At 42.4% G+C, this 22,271-nt stretch overlaps 1 protein-coding gene across 1 annotated transcript in view; it reads right to left on the bottom strand.

Annotated features, from left to right (window-relative positions):
- Positions 1-17,358, bottom strand: part of PPEF2 (protein phosphatase with EF-hand domain 2) — a 45,076-nt gene extending 27,718 nt beyond the window's left edge. Inside the window, exons 1-5 of the mRNA XM_049885957.1 lie at positions 17,304-17,358; positions 4,990-5,117; positions 4,781-4,838; positions 2,452-2,627; positions 591-705 (exon numbers count right to left, since the gene is read on the bottom strand). Of these exons, the coding sequence (XP_049741914.1) occupies positions 591-705; positions 2,452-2,627; positions 4,781-4,838; positions 4,990-5,117; positions 17,304-17,358 (532 nt within the window). The remainder of the gene's footprint in view (positions 1-590; positions 706-2,451; positions 2,628-4,780; positions 4,839-4,989; positions 5,118-17,303) is intronic.
- Positions 17,359-22,271: the final 4,913 nt, after the last annotated feature.

Below are 22,271 nucleotides of genomic sequence, written 5' to 3'. Positions count from 1 at the left end.
TTTGCAGGGCACTGGGCTTTTTGGGCTTGCTCAAGTAAGAACAAATCAACTGCCTTCTAACAAGGAAAGCACCACTGCTACCTGTTCCCACATGTCGGTTCCAACTCACGGCAGTCCCGTGTGTGCAGAGCAGGGCCGTGCTCCATAGGGTTTCCAGTGACTGATTTTTCGAAAGTAGATCACTAGGCTTTTCTTCCAAGGTGACCCTGGGTGGATGCAAACCACCAACCTTTTGGTTAGCAGCTGAGCTTAACTGTTTGCACCAGATGGGGACTCCATACCAAGGGTGAGTCTGGTTATTTGCAGGGCTTTTGTTCTCCTGAATGGAAAGGATGAGTTTGGGGTCAAATCCGATTTGCTTGGAAAAACAAAAAACAGGCCGGGTCCTCCTCCTTCTCAGTTCTCCTTCACTGCACAATCTCTTAAGTAAACGTGGAACAAATACTTAAATTCTGTGAGTTTTCAGGGGTGAAACGTGCCCTAGTTGCCATCAACTCTCCCTCCAGCCCAGCTTTTCTTCCTCCTCTGACCACAGGCAGGGTTTTCGTGTCTGTGTCTAGCGTTCAAAGCCGTTTCTGACTGGCCCTTACCACACACTGTGATCTCCTCGCTGTAACAGGTGGAGACCCGGTTGATGTTTGGCAGCTGTATGAGGTGCTTCCTGGTTTCGTGCAAGAGGTTCAGGACATACCGCGCATGGAGCTGCTACTAGGAGGAAGAGTAGAGAGGGAACAAAACAACACTGATATCTGTGAGGGAAGATGGACCTCACCATTACTGCTTAATGACTCAGCCACGAAGATCCCAAAAGTAATCCTATGGTGGCTGAACAACATGATGAACGTAATTAACGTCACTGAATTGTACATGTAAGAAATGTTAAAATGGCAAATATTTTGTTACCTATTTACTTACCACAATAAATAAATAAATGGATGGATGGATGGGTGAGTGGGTGGGTGGATGGATGGATGATGGATGGATGGACAGATGGATGAATGGATGGATAGATAGATAAATGCAAGACAGATATAGCTAGATAGATAGATGATAGATAAATGATAGGTAGATAGATGATAGATAGATGATAGATAGATGATAGATAGATGATAGATAGATGATAGATAGATAGATAGATAGATAGATAGATAGATAGATAGATAGATAGATAGATAGATAGATAGATAGATAGATAGATAGATAGATAGATGATAGACAGATAGATAAAAATAATGCTAAAACTATTTAAAAAAAAATAGTGACTCTAGTTAACTGCTTCTGGGACCATATTCACTGAACCTTTCTTTTTCACCATCTTCTGCCCTTCTTTCAGCTTTTCATCCTTCCCATTTGTTGCTCCCCCAAGTACTGAAATAACTTCCCCTTTCACATCCAGTCTACAATCCTGCCTTGCCTTAGCTTGAGAGAAACACATGACTGTCTTGTAAATAAGTCCTTGGGTGCTGATGGTACTGACACTACTGGGAAACATCATCAGAGTTCTTCCTGAAGTTAATTATCTTCTTATCTTCATGTGACTGGGTTGAGGGCGGTGTCTTGGGCATAGAGCCAGAATTTGACCATGCCTGCCTCTGCCACCAGGGTTTCAAGCCACCATCATCTTTAGCCTGGACTACTGCAATAGTCTCCTGACTGGCCTCCCTGGCCTCTATACTCTTAACCAGCAGCCAGAACGATTATTTTAAAAAGCAAGCTAGGTTATAGCATTCCTGTGCTCAATGTCCAATGTCCTCCCATCTCTTTCAGAAGAATGAGTCCACCTCCCTCACTTCTCTGCCTCCATCTCCTATTACTCTCCCCTGGCTCCCTCCTCTCCAGCCACTTTGGCCCTCTTGATGTCCCTGAGCAAGCCAGGTAAGTTCCTGCCTCAAGGCCTTTGTGTTTGCTCCCTCTGCTGGAACACTCTTCCCTCAGATACTCACAGGGCCCATTCCCTCACCGCCTTCAACCTTGCCTCAGAAATCACCTTCCCAAGGATGCCTTCCTGGACCACTCTTATAAAATTGCCATCTTCTCTACTCAGAACTTAGTTTATTCTTTTCCATAGCTCTTATCACCTTCTAATATGCTACATAATTTCCTTATTTGTTTTAATAAGCCATATCTTGTCTGTCTTCTCACTAAAATGGCAGCCCCATGAGGGCAGGAGTTGTGTCTGTTTGGTTTACTGCTGTATCCTCAGTGCTCAGTATTATCTGTGAGATGGATAAACAACTAGAAACTACACGATTAGGGATTTTCCACTGATAAAAACTAGCTGATTGGCCATGAAGCCCTGGCTGAGCAGATACGAAGTGGAATCTCTTTAATGGACACGTGACATAAACAACTTTAATTCGGGGCCATTCCTTCTGTTTTGTTTGGTCTCCCTCTACGCGTTACGCAGAGTTGGAAGCAGCCTAGATTCCCAGGTTGCCCAGGTGCACTTACTTGTTTCAGTCTGAAAGCTTCCACTAGGGCAGTTGCATGGTCCGGGAGGAGTGGAAAGGAGAGATGTGGCCCCACGTAATTGTCTGGTACCTCAATGGAGTCATAGTCACTGCATTTCTCCATCTCGGAGTCCTTGAGGAATCTCTCCTCAGTGAACATGTGGTTCAGGAAGTCCCCTATCAGGACAGAAAAAGTGGGACAGCTTATGATTCAGACACGGAGTCCAGTGGGCAATAATGAACGGTAGTTCACTAGACAGTAGTTGAAGAAAGACTGGTCTGTATGGCATTGGCTCCAACATAGGAGAGGAGAAAGGAAAGAGGGAAATGATGACAGATCAGGATGGGCAGGAGGAAAATGTTATGTTTTGGTGTTAATAAAAATATTAGCTGGTATCTGTCTTAGTTATCTAGTGCTGCTATAACCAAAATACAAGTGGATGGCTTTAACAAACAGAAATTTATTCTCTCACAGTCTAGGAAGCTACAAGTCTGAATTCAGGGTGCCAGCTCCAGGGGAAGGCTTTCTCTCTGTGTTGGCTCTAGGGGAAGGTCCTTGTTATCAATCTTCCCCAGTCGAGGAGCTTCTCAGTGCAGGGACCCTGGGTCCAAAGGGCTCACTATTCTCCTGGCTCTTGTTTCTTGGTGGCATGAGGTCCCCATGTCTCTCTGCTCACTTTTTTTTTATATCTCAAAAGAGATTGGCTTAAGATACAATCTAGTCTTGTAGTTTGAGTCCTTATTAACGTAACTGCCTCTAACCCTGTCTCATTAACATCACAGAGGTAGGATTTACAACACACAGGATAATCACATCAGATGACAAAATGGTGGACAATCACACATTACTGGGAATCTTGGCCTAGCCAAGTTGACACGTATTTTGGGAGGACACAATTCAATCCATGACAATATCCATTCTGTTTTTATTTTAAAAGGTCAGTATTTGACAGACTTAGTATAGAAATTTGCAGACCTAGGTTTGTAAGCAGGAGAAAAGGGAAAAGCCATGATGTGGGGGAAAAAAAATCATAGGCATTTACAGTGCATATAGTGGGCATAGTAGATGCCCTTCAGTGCTCTTTGGGCAACTTCCAACTGTCAGCCTCTGAGTCTTTAGCCTGAAGGCTTTTCCCTGGATCCACAGAAGGCCAGGTGTGGCGGGCTGGAAACGCTGTGGAATTAACACTCCTGTCCCCACCCCCAGTAGCCTTCAACCACTGACTCTCAAGAGTTAAGACATAAAGTCTCCAGTTCTCTTGGCCTTCAGGTGAATTAATGAGGCTCGTGATTGGCACTACTTCCCAGTCACATTAAGTTGCTGGCTTAGTAGCTGTTATGGATTGCGTCCCTCCAAAAGATATGTTGCAGTCCTAACCCCTGGTACATGTGAATGTGGCCCTTGTTTGGAAATAGTGTCTTTGATGATGTTTTCAGTGAACATGGGGTCACAGTGGTGTAGCTGTTGTTGTTAGGTGCCATGGAGTCGATTCCAAGCCACAACGACCGCATGAGACAGAGTAGAACTGCCCCGCATGGTTTTCTAGGCTGAAATCTTAATGGGAACAGATCACCAAGTCTTTCACCTGAGGAGCTGCTGGGTGAGTTTAACTGCCAACCTTCTGGTTAGCAGCTGAGTGCTTAACTGTTGCACCACCAGGCCCCCTTATACTGGAGTAGGGTGGGTCCTAATCCAGCCTGAGTGGTGTTCTTTTAAAAGAGAAGAGGCAGAGAGAGACAAAGAAAGGACGGCCATGTTAAGATGCATCTATGTGCCAAGGAATGCCTGGAGCCACTAGAAGCTGGGAGAGGCAAGAAAGCATCTTCAACTAGAGCCAGAAGAGGGAGCTTAGCCTGGCGGACATGTTAATTTGGACTTCTAGCCTCCAGGACTGTGAGACAATACATTTCCGACCTTATAAGTCACCCAGTTTGTGCTGTTTGGTTCCAGCCGCCCTAGAACACTAATACAGTCCAAAACCAAAGCCTGCTGAGTCAGAGCAGACTGCCACATCTTTCTGCTGCAGTGCAGCTGGTAAATTCAAACCTTGGACCTTTCAGTTAGCAGCCCAGAGCTGCCTTCCCTTTCCTGAATCTCTTTCCCATGTCCTCCCAGTGTTTCCTGCATTTAGCAAATACTCAAACTCTTGTCTCCAGGTGTGCTTCTGGGAAAACCCAGGGTAAATTTCCACTCAGCCATTTATGTCAGCCTCCTCGCTCATTCCCTGGCTATCACTGGATTCACCTTCTCCCTCCCTGTACAGCCCCAGCCCACCCTCCATCTATGACCTTGAGATAGGAGGTTGTCCCATCTGGCGGTTCATACTCACTCTCGTTGTGGCTGCTGGGGGTGAAGTGGTCCACGAGGTAGCTGAAGAAATCGTGGAGCTGCAGAAGAACCCAAGAAGACTTGGCTTTAGAGATGAATGAAGAGACCCAGGAGTGGCCCAGATCAGCTGCACCTCTGAGCCCCCGGGCCTTGCTGAGTAGGGGCTGGAAGGCAGAGCTGGAGGCCTCTCAGTCCCATATCCCGCCGCACCTTGACCTGGTCTTGCTGCCCAGCATACTCTATAGACTGGAAGATGCTCCAGGTGCAACGCCGCCTCATCTCCAGGCGTGCCACGTAGCGCCGGTACCACCTCTGGATCAGGGCCGCCGCCTTGAAGGCTGTGACACAGATGGAGAAGCAAGTCTGTGAGCTGAGCCACCCTAGACCTGGGGAGAGCAGAGAGGCAGGGACCAGATCCTCTCCCACTGTACTTTTCAAAGTAAAGTTTAAGCACACATACGTGGGGACAAAATGGTGGGAGAAGCACTATCCATGGCTGCCAGTGGAAGTATTTGCCTTATCACTGCCCACAGTGCTTTTTCCCCATCCCTGCCCCCGACCCCACCTCCATTCTTGCCCAGTGGCTATACGGTATCATTGGAGATTTACTGGAATTCCCACTTAATGAGGAAAATCCGTATATGGGTATAGATGGAAGAGTTAGACTGCCAGGATTCTGAGGAGATACAAACCGGAAAGGCTGCAAAGATGCAGCATTGTTGAAGGATGGGATAATGCAGGGGAAGGGGGGACATTGTGATACTGTGACAATAGACTAGGTGTCATGAGACCTGGATTCTGGGCCTGAAACTGCCCCGACTAGCTATGTGGCCTCAGGTGAGTCACCTTGTTTGGACTCAATGTCCGCATCTGGAAAAGGGGCTGGACTAGATGATGACTGGAGAAAACAAACAATAAATACATAAATGAATACGTAATATTATGGCAGGTGGTGATAGGTGCTTACTGGGTCCTGTTCTTGTTATTCCCAGGTTCTCTGATATCCCTGTGGGCTTTAAAGCTTCCCTATCACGTTGTTTGTGGTACAGTGGTTAAGAGCTGGGCTGCAAACTGAAAAGTCAACGGTTTGAATCCAGCAGCCACTCCTTGAAACCCTATGGGGAAGTTCTACTCTGTCATACAGGGTCACTATGCGTCAGAATTGACTCAGTGACAACAAATTTGGGTTTATCATCTTGTTACATCGTTAGGTGTTGTTGGGTAGGTTCCTTCTCACGGTGACCCTATGTATAGCAGAATGAAACATTGCTCAGTCCTGTGCCATCCCCACAATTGTTGCTATATTTGAGCCCGTTGTTGCAGCCACTATGTCAATCCATCTCATTGAGGGTCTTCCTCCTTCACTGACCCTCTACTTTACCAAGCATAATGTCTACCTCAAGATTGGTCCCTCCTGATGATGTGTCCAAAGTAAGCAAGACAAAGTCTCGCCATCCTCACCTCTAGAAACATTTTGGCTATACTTGCTCCAAGACAGATTTTTTCATTCTTCTGGCAGGCCGTCTGCATATCCCCATCAAAACACCTCCATAACTATGCTGACAGTATCTGGTCTGACAGGCTGCCTTTGATTGCCTCCTATTGCCAGGACCTGTGCTAGGTGAAGGTCCTCAGTGGCGTAAACCGTTTGTCCTCAGCTACTAACCTAAAGGTTGGTGGTTCAAATCTAGCCACTGGTACCACAAAAGAAAGACCTGGCAATCTACTTCTACTGAGATTATAGGGAAGAAAACTCTATGGAGCTGTTCTACTCTGTAACACATGAGGTCACTGTGAGTCTGAATCAACTTGATGGCAATGAGTTTGGTTTGGTTTGGTTCGGTTCGGTTTGGTTTGGTTTGGTGCTAAGTGAACTTGTACCACAGGCTGGGGGTGAGGGGTATTTATTTTTCAGGTCTAATTCTTCATACTAGGTTTAGGATCTGTGGTCAGGTGTTGTTGCCAGAGAAAGAGACAGCTGTCCACATATATAATTAGAGTGTTCTTAAGCTCCAGGGACTGGATATGCCACCTGAATGAATGGAGTATTTGTGGATAAAGCTGGATTACAAAGGAAACCCTGTGGGTTCACTCAGGTCAACCTCGTGAACAGTAGACAGATTGATTTAATGTATTTAGCTTGCATTAGGGAGCTAATAGAATTCTTGCTGATTTCCCTAAGAGGAAAGACAATGGATGGGTGGGAAAAGAGAATGGAGGAGGAATTTAGGTAAAGCTAAATTTGATATCCTAGGAGGAAAAGGTTTCATACAATAAGTATTTCTCAAGGGCACTCATTTAAATAATAAATGATGAGGCTGAAGTTCTACTGATTGAATTCTGTAAAACCATGTTCAGAACTGTAAATGAAATGTCCAGGTTATGCGCTACAGATTCTTCAGGAATTCCTGGTAAACATGTATATTTCTGGACTTCAGCCTAGACCTACAGCATCAGAATCTATACAGATAGAAGCCAGGTGTCTACAAGTTTAGTAAGCCCCAGGTATGCTTGTTACGTGTACTAAAGTTTTAATAACGGCTGAGGAAGAGTGTGGACATCAAGGTTCTGTGAAAATGTTGCTTGCAAAACACCTTGCAGTGGAAATTTTAAGGCAAGTGCTGCCAACGCTAAATATACGTATGTCCTCAGTCCTGCTTCAGCAACTTAGGGCAGGCGGAGCAGGAAACACCTCTCTTTCTCCTTCTGTTTTTCTTTCTCCCAGACCTCTACATGGGGCCTGGCATAGCTTTAGTTGAGATGGGAGCTGTGAGTTGCAGAACAGTTTAAGATCCTCTACCCCTTTATCCAGGAGCCCTGGTGGTGCAACAATGGCTAAGAGCTCGGCTGCTACCCAAAAAGTTGTCAGCTCGAACCCATCCAGCAAAGAAAGACTCGGCTATCTACTTCTGTGAAGAATACAGCCAAAAAACCCCGATGAAGCAGTCCTATTCTGCAACACATGAGGTCACCATGAGTCAGAAAAACTCAAAGGAACCTAACAACAACAAAGTTCCTTCAACCTACCACTAGTCTGTCAGTTTATTATACTGTGGTGGCTTGTGTACTGGTGTGATGCATGGAAGCTATGCTACCAGTATTTCATATACCAGCAGGGTCACCCATGGTGGACAGGTTCAGGAGAGCTTTCTAGACTAAAATGGACCAGAAAGAAAGGCCTGGCAATCTACTTCTGAAAATCAGCCAATGAAAATCCTAATGATCACAACAGAATATTGTCCAATATAGTGCTACAAGATGAGTCCCCTAGGTTGGAAAGCACTTGAAATACACAGTGGCTGTGAAAATAGACTCACACATACCAATGATAATGAAGACAGCACAGGCCTGGGCAACATTTCAGTCTGTTGTACCTGGGGTCGCCATGTGTTGAGACCAATTCAACAACAATTAACAACAACCCCTTTGTTATGGATTGAATTGTGTCCCCCCAAAAATATGTTGTAAATCCTAACCTCTGCCTGTGATTATAATCCCGTTTGTGAATGGGTGATACTTGTTATATTAATGAGGCAGGATTAGATTATGTCATTGGGGGTTAGGTTATGTTTATTATGTTACTGAGGCAGAATTAGGGTGTGTCTTGAGTCAAACCCCTTTGAGATATAAAAGAGAGTAAACAAGCGAGAGAAGCAGAGATGGGGGAAGACACATGCCACACCACTTGAAGAACACCAAAGAGCCAAGGTATAAGGACCTTCCCCCAGAGACGACAGAAAGAGAGAGAGGGCCTTCCCCTAGAACCAGCACCATGAATTTGGACTTCTAGCTTCCTAAACTGTAAGAAAATAAGTTTGTTTGTTAAAGCCACCCACTTGTGACATTTTTGTATTAGCAGCACTAGATAATTAGACATCCCTCATCCCTTCCCAACAGCACAATGCAAAATGCTTGGGCCATGTAACTAGACTAAATCCTAGAGTGCAAGTTACAAATACAGCTGGCTGTTAAAACTCCATGTTAAAGAACACTGTCAGAAAATTGTGAACCAAGACAATGCTGCATTTATTAAATCAGCACAGTAGAACTAATGTATTATTTAAGAGAAATGTAATAGAATAGAGGCTTTTTCTTTTTTTTTTTTTTTTTATGGTTACCCTCTGCCTTAGTTATCTAGTGCTGCTATAACAGAAATCTCACAAGTGGATGGCTTTAACAAACAAATTTATTCTCTCACGGTCTAGGAAGCTAGAAGTCTGAATTCAGGGTGTCAGCTCCAGGGGAACGCTTTCTTTTCTGTTGGCTCTGGGGGAAGGTCCTTGTCATCAATCTCCCCTGGTCGAGGAGCTTCTCAGCGCTAGAACCGTGGGTCCAAAGGACATGCCATTCTTCTGAGTCTCGTTTCTTGGTTGTATGAGGTCCCCTGTCTCTCTGCTCACTTCTCTCTTTTATATCTCAAAAGAGATTGACTTAAAACACAACCCAGTCTTGTAGATTGAGTCTTGTCTCATTAACATAACTGCCGCTAATCCCACCTCTTTAATATCATAGAAGTAGGATTTACAACACAAAGGAAAATCGAATCAGATGACAAAATGGTGGACAATCACTCAATACTGGGAATCATAGCCTAGCCAAGTTGACAGATATTTTTGGAGGACACAATTCAATCTGTAACACCTTCTTATTTCCGTTACCTTTGTCAAGAATACTTATCTCTCTATACTAACTGGACTGAAAAAGAAAAATAATGCCTTTATTAAGATGTACCTTTATCTAAGGGAAATACAAGCTTGACAAAAGTTAAACATTGAAAATGTAATGACATTCTTTTACGGAAAACAGAGGCCCTAATAGTGACTTCCAGTTAGACATGGCATGCTTAAGATGCCTGGTGGTGCAGTGGTTGAGTGGTTGGCTGCTAACCAAAAGGTCTGCAGTTCTAACTGATCAACCATTCCTCAGGAGAAAAGGCCTGACGATCTGCTCCCAGAAAGACTGTCATTGTTGCGAACCAAGAAGACTACAGCCTAGGAAACTCTATGGGGCAATTCTACTCTGTCATATGGGGTCACTATGAGTTGGAATCAACTCAACGGCACAGAACAACAACAAAAAGCAGATGTAGGAAGCCCTCACACCCTAATACACAATAAATGCTGTATAAACTAACTTGAAAAAAAAAAAGTTAACAAACAGCTGAACTCAAAAGCATTAAAGGGAAATCTCCAGGTGTAAGAAATGAAGATAGAATCCATGGCCAAAGTGAGGGGCAGGCACTGAAAGATAGAACCCATAGCCAAAGCTAGGAGCAGGGCATTGAAGTCAGGCAGCCCAGTCAACCAGGACTGGACACCTGTCTTGGCAGCTGGGGTTTAACACCCACCTGGGGAGGACAGTGGAGCCCTGAGGCTCTGTGCACAGCAGGGAGCTATAACTGGGCTCTGTGTGGAAAGGCAGGAGCTAGGGAAGTTTCCTCCACAGTGGGAACCAATAAATCTCTGCCTCCCAGCCCTGAGTCACAGCAGGGAGTGAGCTGACTTCAAACAGAGTTCCTCATGAGATGGAAATTCTGAGTCTGCACCATGTGTGGGCTGAATTTGTGTTATTTGCCTTGTAAAGAAACCCTGAGCTGATGCTAAAAGAAAAAATATTTGTGATTTATACCCCTACTATATACTAAAGAACTTTTAAAAATAAAGAAAAAAGGAGAAAGGACGAAGGTTCTATAGAAAAAATGTGCAAGAAGTATGAAAAGACAGTTCAGAGGAAAAAATGAGCAAGGCTTAGATATAGGAAAAGATGCTCAGCTTTGCTTATAATAAGAGAGATACAAATTAATAACTACTCTGAGATATCACATCTTACCCATTAGATTGACAAAAATCTGAAACGTGGCAACACACTCTGTTGATGAGGCTGTGACGAAACAGACACTCTCAACATTACTGTTGGGAATGCAGTTGGAGGGGAATTTGGCAGTATCTAAGAAATTTACAAAGGTACTTACCCTTTGACTGAGCAATCCTACTATACCAAAAATACTGACAAAAATATGAAAAGGCACATGCACAAAACTATTTAATGAAGCACCATTTGTAATAGCAAAAGGCTGGAAACAATTCAAATATCTGTCAACAGGGAGATTAGTTGAAAAACAATGGTTCTGCCATATAGTGGTGTACTATAGAGCTGTAAAACCTCTAGGAATAAGGAAAATCTCTATATTTTGCTATGGAATAATCTACAAAATATATTAAGTGAAACAAGCAAGGTTCAGGACAGGATGTACTGGACATTACCAGTTAAGCGCTCAGTTGCAAACTGAAAGGTTGGCTGTTCGAACCCACTCAGCTGCCCTACAGGAGAAAGACCTGGCAATCTGCTTCCATAAAGATTACAGCCTAGAAAACTTTATGGGGAAGTTCTACTCCATAACACATGGGGTTGCTTTCAATCAAAAATGACTCAACAGCACCAACAACAATACCACCAATCATATATCTAAGAAAGGGGGAAAATATGAATATGCATACACACACACACACACACTCACACGCACACGCACAGAAGAATAAACCAAAAACTAATGTAGTTACTTTTAAGTGGAGGGAAGGAACAGAGTGGAGGGGACAAAGACAAAAACTATACTTCTCTGAATGTGCCTTGTTGTGTAGACTTGACTTTGGAATTGTGGAGGATTAAAAAGATGATCATAATTCTTTGACATTTCTCCCACCAAGAGGTAGACCATATTGTTTACTCTTGAATCTGGGTGGGCCTATGCCTGCTCTGACCAAGAGAGTATATGATGTTCTTCTCCAGGAATTGGTCCCTCCTGATGACATACCCCATGGACATCAGATGAAATTTGTTGTTAGGTGCTGTCAAGTTGGTTCCAATTCACAGAGACCCTATGTATGATGGAATGAAATGTGACCTGGTCCTGCACCATCCTCACAATTGTCGCTATGTTTGAGTCCATTGTTGCAGCCATTGTGTCAATCCATCTTGTTGAGGGTCTTCCTCTCTTTCACTGACCCTCTACTTTACCAACTATGATGCCCTTCTCCAGGGACTGGTCCCTTCTGATAACATGTCCAAAGTAAGTGAGATGAAGTCTCACTATCCTTGCTTCTAAGGAGCATTCTGGTGGTACTTCTTTCAAGACAGATTTGTTCATTCTTCTGACAGCCCATGGTGTATTCAATAGTCCTCACAACACCATAATTCAAAGGCATCAGATGGACTAAGATCCACTAAATATATAACTTTAAAGAAATCAGGTTGTTTCCTTGTTTGTTTGTTACAAAAGACTGATATAGCTAATATAAGTAGAAGAAATTGCAGAGATATAAAGTCACCATTTTGCAACCCTTAATGAAATAACAAGGAGCCCTGGTGATGCAGTGGTTAAGCACTTGGCTGCTAACTGAAAGGTCAGTAGTTCGAACCCACCAGCTGCTCCACAGGAGAAAGAAGTGATAGTCTGCTTCCATAAAGATTTACAGCCTTGGAAACCCTATGGGGCAGTTCTACTTTGTCCAATATGGTCACTATGAGTCGGAATCGACTTAACGGCAATAGGTTTTTGGTAATGAAATAAGGGGGGCAATGGTGGTGAAGAAGAAGAAGTCTCACCGACCATGTGGGAGACCTGGATTTAATTCTCTGCCAATGCACCTCAAATGCAGCTATCACCCATTTGTCAGTGAAAGCTGTGTGTTGCTATGATGCTGAATAGGTTTCAGTGGAGTTTTCAGACTAAGAGAGAATAGGAAGAAAGGCCTAGCCATCTACTTCCTAAAGTCAGCCAATGAAAACTCTGTGAAGCACAATGGTTAGATCCTATTGAACATGGGGTCGCCATGAGTCAGGGACTGAGTCAACTTGACAGCACCTAACAGCAACAATGAAATAACATATTCAGGAATGATCATCAGTGCAGATATAAACTGTAGTGAAAGGTTGATGGGAGTTGGGTATCTACATGGTCTCAAAAACCACTCCATGGTGTTCTTGGGAAAATGCAGCGTTACAATGGAGGGACCTGGGTGTCATCTCCTCAACCCAGATCAATCTTAGCACCATTGAAAGTGGGACAAACAGACATGTGCCTCTTGGTATGATGCAAAATGAAGTACACAGCACCACCTCTGAAATATTCTTGCCAAAATGTTTAACTTGAATCCCATTTGGTTAGATACAACTTCTCATTTATAGACAATACAGAATATAGAGAAACAAGTTAAATGACACCACTTAAAAACACTCAGACGAATCCAGAAATTGGAACATCCTATAGGACAAATGGTCTGGTCTCATCGACCAGTCAGTTATGAAAACAAACAAACAAATAAAGGTAAGGAGGAATGATTCTAGATTAGAATTGACTAAAGAGATGTAACAACTAAATGCAATACATGGTTCTTTACTGGATTCTCTTTTGAACAAAAACAAGCTGTTAAAAAAAGCAATTCGAGGCCAGTTGGGGAAATGTGAATGTGTGGTAGATATTGAGGAATTGTTATTAATTTTGTTATGAGTGATAACGGTATTGTGTTTATGCAGGGAAATGCCCTCTTTTGGACATGCATACTGAAATATGGGGTGTAATGTCATACACTGTTACTTGCTTTACTACTATATGGTATGAATGTTATGAAGTCTGTAAATAGTTTAAAATATGATAAAGCAAATATAGCAAAATGTCAACGTTAAATCTAGGTGATGTGAATATGGGTTTATTTTACTATTCCTTCCACTCTTTTACATGCTTGAAAATTTTCATAATATGAAGTAAAAAAAGACAAGGAGAACTTGGGATGGGCTAACAGGTGTAAAAGAGTTTTGAAGCTATGCAATGTCAAGTAAATAAAAACAGCTAACCTTTACTGAATTCTTAATTCAGTGCTAGGGCCCGTTCTAAGCTCTTAGGCATATGAGCTCATATAATCCTCACCATAATCTTACGAGTCTGCGGCTGTCAGCATTTCCCCATCCTAACGTAATCTCCTTGTCCTACAGTTTCAAGCTGGTCTTTGCTCACTTACTGTGTTCTTCTTTGTGTTAGAACCAGCTTCTCTACAGCCTGGTTTTCCAGTCCAAGGACATTAAATGCTATTCCTCCTACACTGTCCCCCTCATTCACATTGACAGGTCACTGTTTTCCAAAGGTAAATTAATCAAGGCTATTAATCTTTTTCCAAAGTAATAATTTTGGAAAAGTTAAGTCTATATCATGTTGAGGCTTGCAGGCCTCCACATCAGACTTGTGTGCACTGCCAGGTAATAAATAAAGGACTAGGATGAAAACCCAGGAGGAACAGAGGCACTGCCACATACATGATTTCATGTAAGACTCACAACATGGAAAAGGGTTAAGGGAAATAATATCTGCAACTGTTAAGTAGTAAAATGTACTTTACAGGGCTACTGAGAAGATAAAATGATGCACGTAAAGGATTTAGCTCAGTACCAGGTATGTAGTAAGTACTTAGAAAAGGATAACTATTGCCTTCAGTTATTGTCTGCGTTTTACAGATGGAGGTACAGAGTCCTTGAAGAGTAGTGCTGCTGTTGCATTCACACAGCCAGTGAAGAGTAAGGCGGAGCCCAGGTCTTCTGACTCAAATACCCACCCTCGTTACACTTTCCTCTGTACCTCTGACCGTTGTGTTTTACATTCTAGATCTTTCCCTCAGAGATTGGCCAGCCAATGCTCGCTTTTTGAGAATGTCTGCAGCTTGTTCTAACCATTCACCTTTCAAAAGGGTCAGTGCCACTTTGAATTTTCTTTATCTTATTTATATTTATTTGTTTATTCAGTTTGATTTTTAAAACAACTCTCCAAAATATAGAAAAGTATCTACCCACTCACCTCTTCTTGCCCCACTCATCTTTCCCCACACATCCCATTTTGGTGGGACCACCACAGGCTATTTATTAATACTTCCTCTATCCCATCATTCAGGTAATTAACAAATAGCTAGCATCGGGTTGTTTCTCAACCTGCCCACAAATTTTGATAATAGGTAATTAAAACTTATTTGGTGCTGGATGGCGAGAGTGGTTTGCAATCAGCTGGCTGCCAACCTAGTTTGTTGGCTCAAACCTAACCAGTGCTCCCCAGAAGAAAGGGCTGGTGAACTGCTTTCGTAAAGATCACAGCCAAGGAAACTCTATGGAGCAGCTCTACTCTGTAACGCATGGGGTCACCATGAGTTGGTCGACTTGACAGCAGCTAACAACAAGAATAGTACTTATTTAGAACACTTACTATAAGCCAGATGCTGTTCTAAGCACTTTATATTAATTCACTCATTTAACACAGCAAATATGACAGTAGGTTTAAAAGTTTAAAAGTATGGTTTAAAAGTATGGAAACCAAGACTCAATAAGATTAAGAGGGCCTCATAGCTGGTTAATGGTGGAGCCAAGATTTGAACCCAGTTAGTCTGGCTCTTAACCAGTTGTTGTATAATACTGACCCTCTGTTTAATATGAACACTTTTTCACCCAAGATTCTTAAAGGGTTTCTCCATTTTCTTTTCTCCATCACTCCTCAACCCATGCTATAATCTGGATTTTACCTCCAGCATGAAATTGATTCTACCAATGTTACCAGTGACATTCATGTCACTAAATCCGATACACATATTTGTCATTTATTTAATATCTCAACACATATTTGTCGTTTATTTAATATCTCAACTGCATTGAAGGTTGACCACACTCTTGAAACACTCTTCTTTTGGCTCGTAAGATACCACATGCTCCTTATTTTCCTCCTACATTTCTGGCTACATCATCTCAGCCTCCTTTGCAGACTCATTCTCTTCTACCTGATGCTTAAATGCTGGGGGTCCTCATGGCTCCGTCCTAGGCCCTGGCCGCTGCTCTGTCTTTACTCTCATCCAAGGTCCTCAGTCACCCCCATGGCTTCAATGACTACCTAAACTCAAGTACCTTCCAAATGTATATATCAGCAGCCGAATCTCGCCTCTGAAATCTAGATCTGAATATGAAACTGCCTACTCTGCACTTCCACTTGCATGTCTCATGAGCACCTCAAACCCAGGCTGTATAAACTCACCATCTTCCCCTCAGCCAAATTTGGTTCTCCTAATGGTTAAGCTCTCAGTTGCTAACCAGAAATGTTGGTGGTTTGGACCCACCTAGCACCTCTGTGGGAGAAAGACCTGGCAATTTGCTTCCATAAAGATTACAGCCTAGAAAACTCTATGGGGCAGTTCTACTCTGTCACATGGGGTTGCTATGAGTCAAAACTGACTTGGTAGCACCTAACAATAACAACACAATGGAGGAGAAGGAGTCCCTAGGTAGCACACCAGTTAAGCACTTGACTACTACCCAAAAGGTTGGCTGTTTAAACCCACCTAAAAGCACCTCAGAAGAAAGATCTGGTGATCTGCTTCCAAAAGGGCACAGTTGTACCCTACACACATAGGGTTTCCATGAGTCGGAGATGACTTGACAGCAATAAGATTGGTTTTTGTTTTTCAATGCAGGAGAATCTCCTTTTTTATGTCACTAATTGGCATCATCATCTGCCCAGTTTGCTAGTCAGAAACCTGGAAGTCATTCCTGATTTGTTCTTCTCTCTCACCCCATACATCTAAACAGTTGGGTCCAATCAACTCCATCTCCTAAATATTGTCAGAATTCACCCTCTTCTCTCCAACTCTTCTGCCACTGACTCTGGACTACGGCATCATCATCTCTTGATTGAATGATTTCAGTAGCTTCCAAACTGCTCTTCTCCCTTCTACAATTAAATCCTCTAATCCCTTCTTCACAGAAACCAATTGTTGTTGTTGTTGTTAGGTGCCATCAAGTCAATTCTGGCTCATAGCAACCCCACGTGATAGGGCAGAACTGTCCCATGAGTTTTTCTTGGCTGTAATTTTTTGGGGAGCAGATCACCAAATCTTTTCTCCTGCAGATTCTCTGGGCGGGTTGGAATGGCCAACATTTTAGGTAGCAGCCCATCTCTTAACCATTGCTCTGCCAGGTTATTTTAAATATCTAAATCCTATTATAGAACTCCCTATTTTAAATTCTACAATGGTTCTTCATTGCCTTTAGGATAAAATTTAAATCCTACAAGACCCTTAGTGACGAGGCCTCCACCAACCTCAGCAGCTTCATCTTATGCCACCCTTATTTAGTTCAGGTCAGGCCAAACAAAATGATCATTCAGTTCTGTGAATACGCCTCACTTCATCCTACTTCATGACCTTTATACCTGCTGTACCCTCTACGTGGAATGCTCTTTCATCCCCTTTGCCAAATCTTAATTCATTCACTTGTATGTGTATAGTTTGTGCTGAACCACAATGGACAAGACTGACTGAGTTAATTTTAATTCTGTCAAGTATAGTTTACCAAGAAGAAGCAAATTTCTCGGAGTTGGTTTGAGGAGAAATGTAATGGTTTCCTGCTTCTACGCTGAGAATCTCTAGGGACTATCCTCAGCCCCTCCCTACACAATGGTGGCCCTGGGGCACCCTTGGCTGGCTTGGGAGGTGAAAACCACATACCTTTCTCTGCATTCTGGAAAGCAAAGTGATGCTGGGTGGAGGTGCCGCTCCCCATAGCCCAGTTACAGTGCTTGTACAGTAATCACATAGAAGATCCAAGGGAGGCTGGGCTGTTAGCTGACAAAAGGAAATCTGTAACAGGGAAATTCAGGCAGAGTGTTAGTGCATATTGACCAAATTATGTAGGAATCTTGTCTCCCGTGTGATTTAAAAAAAAAAAAAAATTGCAAGACTATCATGGGAGAACATCCTCCTCACTTCTTTGGTCTCAGAGCATGAGGTGTTCCTCCTCTGAGAATTCCCTCCATTTGTCACCCTATCTCTCTCCTGTGTTTTCAACCTTTATACTGGCTTTTCCTTTCTCTTTCTTTACTCATCCCTAAGACTCACTTTGGAAACCCTGGTGGCGTAGTGGTTAAGTGCTACAGCTGCTAACCAAGAGGTTGGCAGTTCGAATCCGCCAGGCGCTCCTTGGAAACTCTATGGGGCAGCTCTACTCTGTCCTATAGGGTCGCTATGAGTCAGAATCGACTCTACGGCAATGGGTTTGGTTTTTTTTTTTTTAGGGCTCACTTTAGGTACCACCTTCCTTAAAGAAGCCAGTTGGACATCGCCTCCTCTGAGCTCCTATATATTCAATTTATATCTCCATCACTGCAATACTGTAATATGTCATTGTTGTTTGGTGCTATTGAATTGGTTTCGACTCATAGGGATCCTAGGTAGAACAGAACAAAACACTGTCCGGTCCTGCACCAGGCTGACGATTGTTATTATGCTTGGGCCCATTGTTACAGCCACTGTGTCAATACATCTTGTTGAGGGTCTTCCTCTATTTTGCTGACCCTCTACTCTACCAAGCATGATGCCCTTCTCCAGGGACTGGTCCCCCTGATAACATGTCTAAAGTATGTGAAACAAATCTAGCCATCCTTGCTTCTAATGAGCATTCTGGATGTACTCCTTCCAAGATAGATTTGTTCATTCTTCTGGCAGACCATGGTTTATTCAATATTCTTCGCCAACACCGTAATTCAAAGGCATCAATTTTGCTTCAGTCTTCTTTACTGTCCAGCTTTCACATGCGTATGAGGCGACCCGTAACACCATAATTTGAGTCAAGCGCACCTTAGTCCTTAAAGCGACATCTTTGCTTTTTAACACTTTAAAGAGATCTTTTGCAGCATATTTGCCCAATACGATGCGTCCTTTGATTTCTTGACTGCTGCTTCCATGCGTGTTGATTAGACTCGCAGTCTAATGATCCAAAAAACCCAAACTCATTGCCATTGAGTCAATTCCAACTCATAGTGACCCTATAGGACAGAGTAGAATTGCCCCATACGATTTTCAAGGAACAGCTGATGGATTCGAACTGCCAACATTTTGGTTAGCAGCCAAGCTCTTAACCACTGCGTCACCAGAGATCCAGTCTAATGACAGTGAAACACAAAAGAGAAAACCATGAGAAAGAATACTGTATCATAACTTTCCCTTTTGTGTTTCACTATTAGTAGACCATGAGCTCCCTGAGAGCAAAATTTATCTTATTCATCATTTTTATCCCCTGGCACATAGCAGGGGTTCAATAACTATTAATGGAATAAACTTTACACAATAATAATTTTTACACAACAAAGATGAATCAATCTTTCTCTGGCTCTTCTTCAGGAAGCAATGTGAGAAATACTGACTTAATGCAGAGAGTAGATTCTACTTCCATCTTTTTTTTCCCCCTCATTCACTTCTACCCCATCCTTCTTACTTTGTTCTTGAAGTTTACTAATTGGGGTTAGTCAAAGAATTGTTACCTTTTTCCTTGCAAATGAAAAATGAAAGATTCACCGTGCTTACACTACCTTATTCTGAGTAAATAACCAAAGGTGTGGGGGTGGGGAAAGGTGAGAGACTATACTCTCTTTTTGTGTGTGCAGAAAGGTTACCAGCTGTAAGAAATGTCATGAAACCAAAATCTGAGAATGGAGTAAAGCAGGAAGACATCACAATCAAACCAACCAAACCCCCCCTAGAGACCCGAACAGTTTTAGACTTCAGCAATAATTGAGTCCACCAACGACTCACTTGCAATTTGCTTTGATACATTGGTAACTTGTCTTTAGAGTCCTGTGGAATATTGAAGAGTGTCTGGTATTTAGAAGTGCGGAGATCAGTTTCTCACTTGAACTTGTGCACCTCTCAGAGACTCATTTTCTCATCTGTGTAACTTGGAAATTTATAAATAACATCTTTAAAGTGCTCAGTATATCATAGAGCCTTACCATATGTTCATGGACTGAACCTGACACCATGTTTCTTTTAAAATATCAACAACCAACAACATGTCCCTGCCTCAGATACAGGAGGCAGTAAGAGACATACTGAAGAAGCCTTGATGGCACAGTGGTTAAGTGCCTGGCTTCCAACCGAAAGGTCAGTGGTTTGAACTCACCAGCCACTCCATAGGAGAAAGATGTGGCCGTCTGATTCTGTGAAGATTTATAGCCTTAACAACCCTATGGGACAGCTCTACTCTGTCCTATAGGGTGGCTATAAGTCAGAATCAACTTGACGGCAACAGGTTTTGAGTAAGAGACATACTAGCCCAATGCAGCATGAACCAACAATTATTGCTGGGTCAAAAGTTGTTATTATTAAGTAATTCCTCCTTTGTCCTTCAGACACCTTGTTTCTTACAAGAGTTTATAAAAAAAATCTTGATACATTAAGACTACCTTGTCCGATCATCTACCCTATAAAAAAGCCCTTGAAAGAATTTAAAATGTTCATGGAATCCAGACTCTCTGGAGCCACTGAGACTAGATGAACTCCCAAAACCATTGCCCTGAGACAATCTTTAAGCCCTAAAACAAAAATATACCCTGAAGTCTTCTTTAAAGCAAACAATATTGTTGTTGCCATCAAGTCAATGGCAATGTGACCCATGTGACAGAGTAGAACTACCCCACAGAGTTTTTAGGCTGTAATCTTTACAGGAGCAGATCGCCAGGTTTTTCTCCTGCAGAGACGCTGTGTGAGTTTGAACCATCAACCTTTCGGTTAGCAGCTGAGTGCTTAACCTTTGTGCTAAGGTTAAGGCCTCCTTAGACCAAACAATAGTTTAGCTTTATTAGTGAAAAAAAAAAAGGAAGTCTAGCTCAATTAGTAAAGAATGTCTGCCCTAAGGACAGTGCTCTTTCAAATAACAGTCTAACTGGGATTGGCGTCCTGGTGGTGCAGTGGTTAAGAGCTCGGCTGCTAACCAGAAGGTCAGCAGTTCAAACACCAGCTGCTCCTTGGAAACCCTATGGGGCAGTTCTACTCTGTTCTTTAGGGCCACTATGAGTTGGAATCGACTCAACAGCAACGGATTTGATTTGGTTTATGAGATCAAATTAACAATAGCAACTTAAAAATTTAGAAAGGAAGCTTAATGAGCTTATGCTAGTTGGGGAGGAACAATTTGGAAAAGGAGGGTGAGAATGGTTGCACAACTCAAAGAATGTCATCAATATCACTAAGTTGTACGTGTAGAAACTGGTGAATTGCTGTATGTTATGCTGTGCATATTTTCAACAACAAAAAAGAAAATAAAATTTTTTTTTTAAAAACCCATTGGAAATAGAAATATGACATTGCTGTTGATTGAGGAAGTGATAATATCATGGACTAATAAGCTATTTAAAACAACCTCTAAAGGTGAAAGAAATAGAGTCTCTAATCCAGCAGCACATCCAGTTGTAACGGATACCAAGCACATTCATGTCCAGTGGGTAATCAAAGACGAAAGGACAGGCTTTCACACCATGTAGAAGGAGGGAGGGGACACCCAGTGGCCATTATCACAGCAAAGGTGCACATGATCACTGCACTGGGCTCAGCAACCTCATCTTTCTCTAATTGGGGCCCTGGTGACTCAGTGGTAAAGAGTTCAGCTTCTAACCAGAAAGTCAGCAGTTCGAATCCACCAACCGCTCCTTGGAAGCCTTATGGGGCAGTTCTACAGGCTCCCTATGAATTGGAATCAACTTGACAGCAACGGGTTTGGTTTTTTGGTTTTGGTATGGATAATGGTAACTCCATTATACAGTTGGTTATGAGGGTAAAATGAAGTTAGTATATGAGTGCTTTGTAAATGCTTGTCATTGTCATGAGAAGGATAGGTGAGGAACCTTCTTAGAAATCTCTTTAAATTCCTCCCTCCTCCAAAATAAAAAGTACCTTAAATATTTATCAGGTCAGGATTGAATAAATACATCATGGTACATTAAAAATAGTGGTATAGTATTCAGCCATGAAAAAGAACAAGGCAAGCCTACCTGTGATGGTATGAAAATGTCCCCCAAGATATACTGTTATATGAAGAAAATCAAATTGCAGAGCAGTATGCTGAATTTGATCTCATTTACGTAATTAAAAGAAGTCAGCAAGTGTATAAAAATCAAAGTGCGCACACAAAACTGTTAATAGCAATTACCTCTGGAGGATGGGGTTGGGGAGGGACTTTCATTTTTAACGTTATATAGCTCTGTTACGACTTTCATATGTAAAAATCAGTAAATAATATTTTCCAAAATTTTCCCACATATGAAAGAAATTAGAAAGTGTCTCTGATTAAGTATGGTTGTTTAAGAGAAGAAAGTGAAGTCATCTACAGACCAGCAGAGAAAGTTCCTAAAAGTCACTAAAAAAATAAATAGAAAGGAGAAGTAAAATAATTCTCAGGAAAAAAAAAAAAACCTAAAAAACTTCACAGGATTACGGAAAATGAGCCTGCAGTAGCCTCAGATGATTGGATCAGCCTTTTATGAGAATGACTGCTTTGCCTAATGGTGTCCCATCAGCACTGTCTTGTCAAGTAACAATCACGCCTACCCACATGGGTGAGACTCCCTGTTCTTCTAAGGTTTGACTTGTTGTTAGCTGACAATGAGTCAGCCCCCAACTCACAGTGGTCCCAAGTACAACAGA

This window comes from Elephas maximus, chromosome 5 (assembly GCF_024166365.1).
Source record: "Elephas maximus indicus isolate mEleMax1 chromosome 5, mEleMax1 primary haplotype, whole genome shotgun sequence".
NCBI lineage: Eukaryota > Metazoa > Chordata > Mammalia > Proboscidea > Elephantidae > Elephas > Elephas maximus.
Note: the sequence above shows the minus strand (reverse complement) of the source record. Positions and strands in the feature narration are given on the sequence as shown.